Here is a 10,024-nt window from a genome sequence, read left to right on the forward strand (position 1 = left end):
AATGTTCACGATGCAAAAAATGTTAGAACAGACCTAAGTCATTTTCACGAAAACAATAATAATTTTTTTTCAAAGCAGAAAACAATGATAATAATAATAATAAACTATTAGAAATAACGGGCATAGGCCATGTAGAGTTTTTGAAATCTAAAACTAGGCTCATGAATAAATTTTCTGAAATCTCAAAGTAGGCTCAGGAATAAATGGCAAGTGGTACCACCCCGAAAGTTGAGGAGGTGTGAGACCTCTTTATATAGTGGGTTCTCTACACCACGCTTCGTGAGGTGTGAAGGAGAGAAGATTTTTATATCAAAATCGACCGATTCGACGAGGCGAAGACAATTCATGTAAAAACGTTTTTCATATGAGGCCGCCTTAACTGTGTTTCGTACCATGCCAAAATCTGATGTCAACACCATCCATGATGGCGAGTTTCAGAGTCCTCTAACCACTATGAGCTTCATCAATCGATGTCCTGAAGAACTAGACATTGTCGCGTTTCATGCTCCTCGTGTTCTAGCTCCACAAGCGAACGCCAACAGAACAAAAAGATGGATCCAAAAAGATTAACGTCGATGGTGCTCTATCAGGATATGGCAAGCTAGGTGCATCCGCTGCCGTCTGCAGGGATTCATTGGGGCGGTTCTTGGGAGCTTCAGCTGTAACTTTTGAAGGACTCATGGATCCGGCCAGCTTGGAGGCTCAAGCATGCAATGAGGCCATATCTCTTGCCCTGGACCTGTAACGTACGCAAAGTTGTAGTGGCTTCTGATTGCCTCGAAGTGGTGAACAACATCAACAAAGGAGGTTCTCCTGTTTATGGGCTAATTCTTAAAGAGATCGCTCACCTTAAGAGAGAGTTGGATGAAGTTAGTACTCCCTCCATTCCTTTTTACTCCGCGTATAAGTTTTGATCAAAGTCAAACTACACAAAGTTTGACCAAATTTATATTAAAAAATATGAACATCTACAATACTTAAACTATATAATATGAAAATACATTTCATGGTGCATCTGAAAATGTTGATTTCATATTGTGAATGTTTATATCTTTTTAATATAAAGTTAGTCAAACTATGCAAAGCTTGACTTTGACCAAACCTTATATGCAGACTAAAAAGAAACGAGCATCGGGAGTCGAAAAGCTCATATACCCTTGCTAAAGCAGTATCTTCTTTACAAGCTGGGGGCCATGTGTGGCTAGGGTTAGTCCCTTTGAATTCACCATGAAATCCAAAGCGGTAGCATAAAGCAGAGCAAAATAACCCTCTATATTATTCATACTACCAGTGCTCTCATCACTACAGAATATACAACGAAAACTGTTCGTCTGAGTTAACCTGAGGGAAGAAAAACAACAGCGTCGAAAACTTGACTTCCATCGTGAAAGTTAAGATAGCATGAAAACTTGTCCGACAGCATACATACATACATACATATAGCAGTGCACAATACAAGCAAAGATAGAAAGGAATGCTTCAGCTTGTTGCTCCAAACCAAACAAGCATTTGTAATGCAAAGCAATACAAGAAGAATAACCATGCCAAGAAAACAAACATCAAATCAATGGAGGAAAAGACCCCCTCGCAATTGTATAACCGAGCCAAAATCATCACCCCCATAATCCTGGTGTAGTGTTCAAACACACACCACCACCAATTCATCATTCATGCAAGTGGTAAAAGGACAGAACGCACCTCCCAGCGATCCAAACTACTCCTGATTTGTACACCTTCAGGCAAAGAAAAGACCCCCGAACCCACCTCCTATATGTTCCGCACGGTGAAAAAAGAGTCTCCTGTTACTTCACCCACCTACTTGGGCGCAGCGCCACGGTAAAAAGACAGAACCCACTCAGGTTGAACCTACACTACATGTATTCGTTTCCACACTCTCATCTAAGCTCTTCAGTTGTGCTCTGCCAAAACCAGGTAACTCTCATGTTTTCTACAGCAACTATTACCATGTCCAACGCCCCTCCTACTTCTTCGGCGCCGCTTCAGGGCCCTGCCCAGCAGCACTGCCCTTGCTCTGACTCTTCTCCTTGTCCTTGTCCTTGTCCTTGTCACCTTTCCTCTTGGAATGTTCGAGACGGTCCAACTGCTGCCTCTTTAACTCAGAGAGCCTCTTGGCCTTTGCTGCTGCTGCCGTCTTTGCTGCTGCTGCCGTCTCCTCTATATCCCTGGCGCTCTTCCCCTCCACAGGCTTCTTGGCCGTGCTCTTCCCCTCCACAGGCTTCTTGGCAGGGCTCTTGGTGGGTTCCTCGTCGGCGGGCTTCTTGTAGCTGTAGAATGGGTTGCAGAGGTCCTTGACGCTCTGGATAAACGTGGCGCTGGGGTCTTGGCACGGCTGCCCCTGGATGTAGGAAAGGACACTTGCTCTTGCATGCTCATACCCATCCCTGAAAGGTTCAGAGCCATCCTGCTCCCTGAGCCGCTTGAGCTCAAAGTAGCCGATGCGGCAGACACCAACTGCTGTAACTCCAGTGCCCACAATCTTACCGCCCTTGATAAGCACCTTGCGGGCCAGGTCTGGTAGCTCAAGCCATTGGTCAATAGCCTGTTGAACCAAGAAAACAATCGACATTGTCAAACATAACATCTTATATTATGGGACGGAGGGAGTATCATTTTAATTCATACAACAATATGAAACATCTAGCAACCGATGTGGAACAATAGCAACACAAAGCAACTTCTGGACATGATAACCTGTCAGAGTATATATATAACAAAACATGTAGCTACCGTAGCAAGCATGGCTGGCAGCCAGAGTGAAAAGACCTACTAAAGACACCCCTGGTGACGATTCTGAAAGAGCAATAACATGCACATCCCAGACCTCCGCCTCTAGCAACAATGGCGAGTTGGAACCAACATAGGCATCATGCATGAAACACCACATCAGGTTTATACAACATAGGCGTCCCCAGTCATTTATATACTTGTACCTCCGTCTCAGAATGTAAGTCGTTTCTGTAGGCTAGTTTAGCATAGCCTACAAAAACGTCTTACGTTTTGAGATGGAGGTACTAGTTCCCAAACAAGGCACGCCTTGACAGAATTAAAGAGCTGCAAGTTTAACGATGGGTCGACAAGTATCCGGGAAAGTAGCGCTCGGCATGGTAACTAGAGTAGAGGACCTATCTGTGGCCCCCACTGGTAATGATGAACTAACAGTAAAAGTAAAGCCAGCCAGGTAAAAAAAAAGTTGCGAGCAGAATTTGCACTCGAGGTCTGACCAAGAGGCCGGGTTTAGAGAGAACATACCTGGAGACCCTTCTTGATGCGCCCTGTGATTGAAGGCCTGTTTCGATAGCAGGGTCCTGCGGGTTCTTTTTGCACAGATATTGTGGTGCAGACCTGATGAGACAATAAATAAAGTGAAAAAAGGATCCTTGTCGTCAAACAATTTAGAATAAGTAAAGGTGCACAATATTAAGAGTCCCAGGTGAATTATCCTGGTCCTCATCAACATTTGTCATCAAACTTCATGAATCATCTTCGCATTGTATACCAATAACATGCGGGCACACAGCATGGGCACCCTAACCTACCAACATGAAAGACCCCGCATTAGAGCACGAAGCCCTCCCGACTTTGTCATGAGATGTCAAAAAGGCAACAGAACTGAGGATCTATTTCCTCTGGTGATTGTCATGCATCAATAGACTGCCAAGCAATGATGAAATGCAGGTAGAAGAAGAAGGCCTGAACCCGATGAACCTACCCTGCCCAAACGAGGTCCCCTGCTCTGCTTGGTGACTCCTTCACCAGTTCAAAAGTGTTATTCAAGAATTGGGGACGAAATGTATTTCGCAGCAAAACAAATAAATCCCGTTCCTCGCCTAAGAGACCCAATTCCGTTCCTGACGGAGACCGAGATTTACTTCCAACCGTCCCCAGCGACCTACCCAAACCCGATCAACCTACCATGAATGATGAAATGAGATGAAAACCCGATCAACCTACCATGAATGATGAAATGAGATGAAAACCCGATCAACCTACCATGAATGAAGAAATGAGATGAAAACCCGATCAACCTACCATGAACGATGAAATGAGATGAAATGCAGGTAAGAGAAGAAGGCCTGAACCCGATGAACCTACCCTGCCCAAACGAGGTCCCCTGCTCTGCTTGGTGACTCCTTCACCAGTTCAAAAGTTTTATTCAAGAATGGGGACGAAATGTATTTCGCAGCAAAACAAATAAATCCCGTTCGTTGCCTAAGAGATCCAATTCGGTACGGCGTTCCTAAGGGAGGCAGCAGGGAAGCCCAACAAAGTTACGATCCAGCCTAATTTATGGGGGATTCGGTACTCCGTCACCACAGATCCAGCACAAGAACATCGCTACCTGTAGGAAACAAAATCGATTCGTCGTCATCAACACGAACCAACGACATGTGTGCACACAATTTCTTCCCGCCGTTGCATCAATCAACCAAGAAAGGAAAAAAAAAACAATCGTCCCGTCCCCAGCTTCGTCGTTCCTCACGGCACGGGATTCAACTAGAGAAGGCGTAGCCCGGGTGTTTGATTCCACCCGGAACAGTGGCGGTTTTCCCCACGGGAGAGAGAGAGAGAGAGCTAGCCGCGAGAGGCGGAGGAATTTGCATTTCGCAGCAAGAATAAATAAATAAATCCCGTCCCGTTGCTCGCCTAAAAGACCCAATTCCGTTCCTCGCGGAGGAAGCACAAGGCTGCGATCCAGCCCCTAACTATCGCGGATTTGGTCATCCAACATCACAGATTGGTTGAGATGGAGCTACAGAAAGAAGATGTACCCCTGTAATTGGTGAGTAGAACACCCGGTACGGCATCGGCTTCTCCCAGGGGAGCCGAAGCCTGCCGTCGGCCCGCGCGGCCCGGAACCTGTGAGCGAGCTCCCGGAGCTTGTCCGCCATCGGGCCTCTCCTCGCCGGTCGCGCCTCCGCTCCGCTAGCTAGGGTTTGGTAGGGTGGAGAATGCGGAGGGGAAGGGAAGGGAAGGAAGCGGGTGGGGGTTGGGGTTTGGGTTTGGGTGAGTGTGGCGGGGTGGGGTGGGCGTTTTCTCTCTTCCTTCCCTCCGCCCGCCGCGACCGCGAGGCCACCAGAGAGAGAGAGACACACACACAGCCGGAGGGGGCCGGGCTGGGCTGCACGGGCCACGTTCGACGGGCCTGGCAACTTTCGTGCTTCAGTTTTTTCTTTTCTTGGCTCGCCTTGGGAGTGGCCGCGCCACCACATCTTGTGGCTGTGCCGCCACCTCTTCTGGCTGCCTGGTATTCAAATCATGTTAAATTTTCATGGCATTCAAATAACTTTTATTTTTTGCACTTTTTATTTCGCCACATGAACAGTACTCGTGCCACCGCCTGTAAATTTCGTGCCCCGCCAAGGGCATTTTAGTAATTTCACATGCAGGCATATAAATGAGAACCGCTGCCGTGGAGAAACCCTAGTCGTCGCCCGCCCGACCTAACCCGCGTCCCCCCGCCTACCCAACCTCCCTCCCTGCTCGTCCACGCGCGCGCTCGCCTCCGGCCACCTCCGCCGCCAGCCCTCCTCTCCATGTCCCTCCTCCACGCGCCCAGCGCCCGCGCGCTTGCCTCCCGCACCAACCGCAGCCGCTCCGTCGGGGCTCCCTGCTGCCATGGCCTAGCGCACCCTCGCCATCGACCTCCCCGACACTTGAGGTGCGGCAGCGGGGGAGCCAGTTCTCGACCTCCATGGAGGAGAAGGGCCCAGCGGGCTCTTGCAGACAAGAGAGGCTGGCGGTGCTCATCGATTAGGCAAATGGAGGGCATCCGAGTTTCTTCAATTGATCCGGCCAAGGCCACGGTAGCGTACGCGAAGGCTAGAGGTAAACGGCCCTCTGGAGCTACAGATGTCGACAGGTAGCAGCCGTGCCCCTCCTCCTCGCCTTCTCTGCTCCCCTCCTCCTCTCCAATCTAGGTTGCGCATTTGCGTCCTGGGCATCTTCCTCTCCCAGTTTTTACTCCTTTGATTTCTCGATTATCGGATCATCTAATTCAATTCCTCAATTTCTGGTTACTTGTGATGAGTAGAAGAAGAATTTTGACGAAGGATTTGATAAAGAAGAACAGGTGAATTCTCTCTCTCTCTCTCTTGAATATAGTCAGGTTTGTTCCTGCATTTTGATGTTTATTTATTTTTGTGTAATAGAGAACATGTCATGATTTTGTACTCCTATTACCTACTGACAAAAGCTACATTTGTAAATGAAGGCCTCAGAAGTGTTTGTTTTTACCTTGTGGTCTGATAGATCAGTACATGGTGTTAGTCATATGAACAGAAGATGTTGGTCATGCCTCTGTATGAGCTAGCTGTAATGATATTTTTCATCGAATATGAGGATTCGTGTTCATCTTTGATATGGTTGTTATCACCACGATAAAGTATACTAGACCATGAAGGCGCGCGTTGTTGCGCCCGTCCATATTTGATGTAATAAAAGAGATTGTTCTGAAAAGATATGTTTGTTTCGAAAAAATTCCATAGTATGTTATAAAAATGATAAGTGTGATGGTAGTTGATTTTAGTTTGTATATCATGGTTTTTAATTTTGTCAAAATTCCCTTCAATTTGGTTCCTAAATAGCCTTTTTCTGAAATATTTGTGTCTGCGAATAAATATTTTGGTAAATTTGTTTTTTTTGTACACAGGTGAGTATTATTTGTAGATTGAAAGAACCGATAGATATATTTTATGGGCTTTGATAACGGACCTTAAAAAAGTCATTTGGATGGGTTTACAACGAATGATGATGCTTTATACTATAAATAAGTGCCAACTCGGTGGTTGGTGTGATTTGTCAGTCTTTAATACATAGATATAAAATCCTATTATGTAGTTTTATTAAAGATGAATGCAAAAGGTTGTCCTAACCGTAACTAATAATTTTGGATGAAATTCTTAAGAAGATTGATGGAAGAAGAGCAGAGTATAGTTGCTGGTTGCATGAAGGTCATTATCAGTGCATCGTACATACTGTTATTAGCACAAAAGAAGAAAACATGTCTGGTAGACTTGTGCAGGCCGTTGGGCAGATGGCAAACACTGAAGTGGATGCTAAGGAAGACAACCACAGGTTTTCTTATTCAGGCAAACATTAATCTTTTGATCTGCGAAGGCACGAAGATGCTTGTTCTCTTCCTTTTTTTTGAATCTTATGTCTTCAAGTGGCATTCTGTTCCGGGGCACCCATGTTCAGTTTCTTCTGGGTAGCAGACTTCTTCCCATCTGTTGATGTCCTGCAGTTGGCACGTGAAGTGTGAGTTCAAGTCATTTTGCAGATGTTACATCAATCAGTAATGTGATGAATTGGCAGCTGGGGAACAAACCTCTTGGTAGAATTTCTCTTTCCCTTGGTTCCACTATCTTTAGTAGTTTCTGGGGATTAATGAGGGGCATTTGTGCCTCAGGAGTCTAACAGTTAAGAGGAGAATATTGTAAGGTACAACATGGAAAGCCGAGGACGATACTATATAGGATAAAATTTAGATACCATGGTTAGAGGTGGAGATATGTCTGTTGTGGCAGCTCGGGAGTGGACTGAGATTTCGTCAGTTTGAATGGGGTTGGAGTTTTCGCCAGTTTCCGGTTTATTCTATTTTACAAGTAGACATATGAGGCAAATACCAATGGTAAGATAACAGCGTGAGAAGAAAACTGAAGGAATACTGACCAGCTTGTTGTTTTCTTTGCGACTCATGCAGAATGTTCTTCTGTAATATCCTGCTTAATTAGATCAAGAAATTATGATAGTGAATGACATGTATGATAATCTAAATACTTGCAGTACAAAGGAATATTTACCTTGAGGGTTGGTACTGATGATTGGCTATATGCTTTTGTTTGAACCAGGAGACAGTTGGTTGAACTCAAAGACATTTGATTTTTGGGGGACTGCTATCATGCTATTGACCTAGAAGGGTAGCTCCCCAAAATGAAGGCTTTTCTCATTAACGCGAAACCTATGCTGGATATCATCAGTCATGTAAGAGTAGTATTTGTTATGAAATGCACGCTCATCCTCTACACTGCAATGCAAAATGATTGTAATGAAAAGATACCTAAGCTGATGCCTTATCAAATGCAGTGTACCATTCTGTATCATCACCTAATAACCCCCGAGCCGCAAGCTTCTTTAGACATACTGTATGTGATATTATTGAGGTAAGCAAATCCGCAAAGCTACATGACAATCAAAAGCATCCTAAGATAGTAACGCTCACCAGCAGATGGATGGACATAGTATACACGGCCTATTTTTTCACCAGTTTCGCACCTTTTTTTTCCAGAATTTGTCAGTCCGTTCCAATATCCATTCACTTGGGAAATTGCGATATGTCAATTGTTGAGCTTCTGGAAACTTTTGGTTTGCAATAAACCATTCACTAAGCATAGTTTTCTTAAACTTTTCAGCATTAGATACAATAGTTTCAAGATTTTCTTTTGATTTGTAAGTAATAGTAATCATGTCAAGTAAATGGATGTCTAATCTTTCAACTGTTGGCATTTTACAGTGTAGGGGAAATTCATACAAGCACCACAAGGAATCATGAGGGACCAAATGCCTGCAGTCTAAATATTCTTGTATGGCAGTATAGAAGATGATTATCAAGGTAAGGAAAATGCCGTAAAGCAGCACACGTGGAGGTGAATTAACATACCCTTTTTGGCCGTCTAATTGAATTGTGCATATTAAGTGGGTCGTTAATCCTTTCCCGCTTACATTGGGGCAGGACTCTACTTGATCCGCTAGCGCAACGTGGCTGGCGCACATCGCTTCCATGGTCTTGTAATCGAGAACGTTTCGGCATTTTTATTCTACTTAGGTTCAGCACGTGTCACTAACAGATTATACAAAATCTGAAACCAAGAGAAGGAAAGTAAAGAGAGAAAATGGATGTGGCTGGTTGGAATGAAAATCAAACAAATCACATAGAATTAACAACTAACAAAGAAAAACATAGTAGATGATGATAAGGCAACAGTATGTAAGAACAGAGTCAGCTGTGGAGCCTGTCCAGAAGCCATGCTTGCAATTGGGTGTAACCAACACAGCCACGAGCTATTCCAACACGGAAATCCCAATGAATGAGCACTGCGAACCTGCAACGAAGGAGGGAAATTCCAAATTAGAACCTGCAAAAAAAATGTAGGAGAATTAGAAGGAGTAAGATGAATAGACAGCAAGAACAGACCTAGGCAACAGGCATGGTGAAGAGACGACACAGATGGCAGGAAAAAAGGGATCCTGCAAGGCATAATATAGAAGGAAGAACGGGAGATTGGGGTAACGCACGAACACCAAATTAATCACCATCATCACCCCTGAGGTTAACTACCATCATCACCATTATGTCAGGAGGCGGACAGTGGACCTTTGAGGCAGCAGTTCCAGCTTCAGTTACGGAAGGGTAAGGGGCGTGAGGTAGAGCTGCAAGGCATGGAGGACGATGTAGTACGAGGACAGCCGGCGGTGGAAGCCGATGGGGCGGGCGGATGCCGCAGCCGCCATAGACGGACGCTGCAAGACAGGAAGTTTTAAAACAGCAAGAAAGGGTCTAAGGAAGAAGTTTAGAACGGGTGGACCGTACCGTCGCGGGGGCGGTCACGCACGCCCACAGCAGATCACCGGCGCACATCGAGAGGAGGAAGGAAGGGCGGCAGGGAGGAACAGAGGAGCTGTCGTTCCGGGTGGGATACAACCAAAACCTGGGCTACTTGGGCTGTTACCGTACAAGAGGGAATAACTGGGCCTTCATGGCCCAATTACTGACAGCAAACAGGAGGTCGCTCCGCGGAGCAGCGGCCCGCGAGACGGTACGTGACATGCGCGGGCGACCAGGAACGCCCGACTTCGATCTGTATCGCACGTTTAGGGATCCGACGGCTGCGACAGTCAAATCGCTGTGGTGGCTCGTAGCTAGCTGTGTTATACTGTTTTTTATTAATGGAAATCCAGGCTTGCAGATTAATATAACTTCAGATGCTTGGTTTTGGGAAGGTGA

At 45.6% G+C, this 10,024-nt stretch overlaps 1 protein-coding gene and 1 long non-coding RNA gene across 2 annotated transcripts; both read right to left on the reverse strand.

Annotated features, from left to right (window-relative positions):
* Nucleotides 1-1,561: 1,561 nt before the first annotated feature.
* On the reverse strand, nucleotides 1,562-5,077 carry LOC123148952 (uncharacterized). The gene is made up of 3 exons (XM_044568481.1): nucleotides 4,791-5,077; nucleotides 3,271-3,363; nucleotides 1,562-2,560 (listed from the first exon to the last, which is right to left on the reverse strand). Exons 1-3 carry the CDS (start codon nucleotides 4,908-4,910, stop codon nucleotides 1,982-1,984), a joined length of 792 nt encoding a protein of 263 aa, XP_044424416.1. The 5' UTR covers nucleotides 4,911-5,077; the 3' UTR covers nucleotides 1,562-1,981.
* A 1,856-nt stretch (nucleotides 5,078-6,933) lies between these two features.
* LOC123100654 (uncharacterized) lies at nucleotides 6,934-9,701 on the reverse strand. Its single transcript, XR_006448448.1, has 8 exons — nucleotides 9,611-9,701; nucleotides 9,215-9,540; nucleotides 8,243-9,122; nucleotides 7,824-8,163; nucleotides 7,693-7,742; nucleotides 7,513-7,614; nucleotides 7,349-7,433; nucleotides 6,934-7,258 (listed from the first exon to the last, which is right to left on the reverse strand). It is a non-coding gene; the product is annotated as an uncharacterized lncRNA (long non-coding RNA).
* Between the last annotated feature and the right edge of the window lie 323 nt (nucleotides 9,702-10,024).

Source organism: Triticum aestivum, chromosome 1B, assembly GCF_018294505.1.
Source record: "Triticum aestivum cultivar Chinese Spring chromosome 1B, IWGSC CS RefSeq v2.1, whole genome shotgun sequence".
Taxonomy (NCBI): Eukaryota; Viridiplantae; Streptophyta; class Magnoliopsida; order Poales; family Poaceae; genus Triticum; species Triticum aestivum.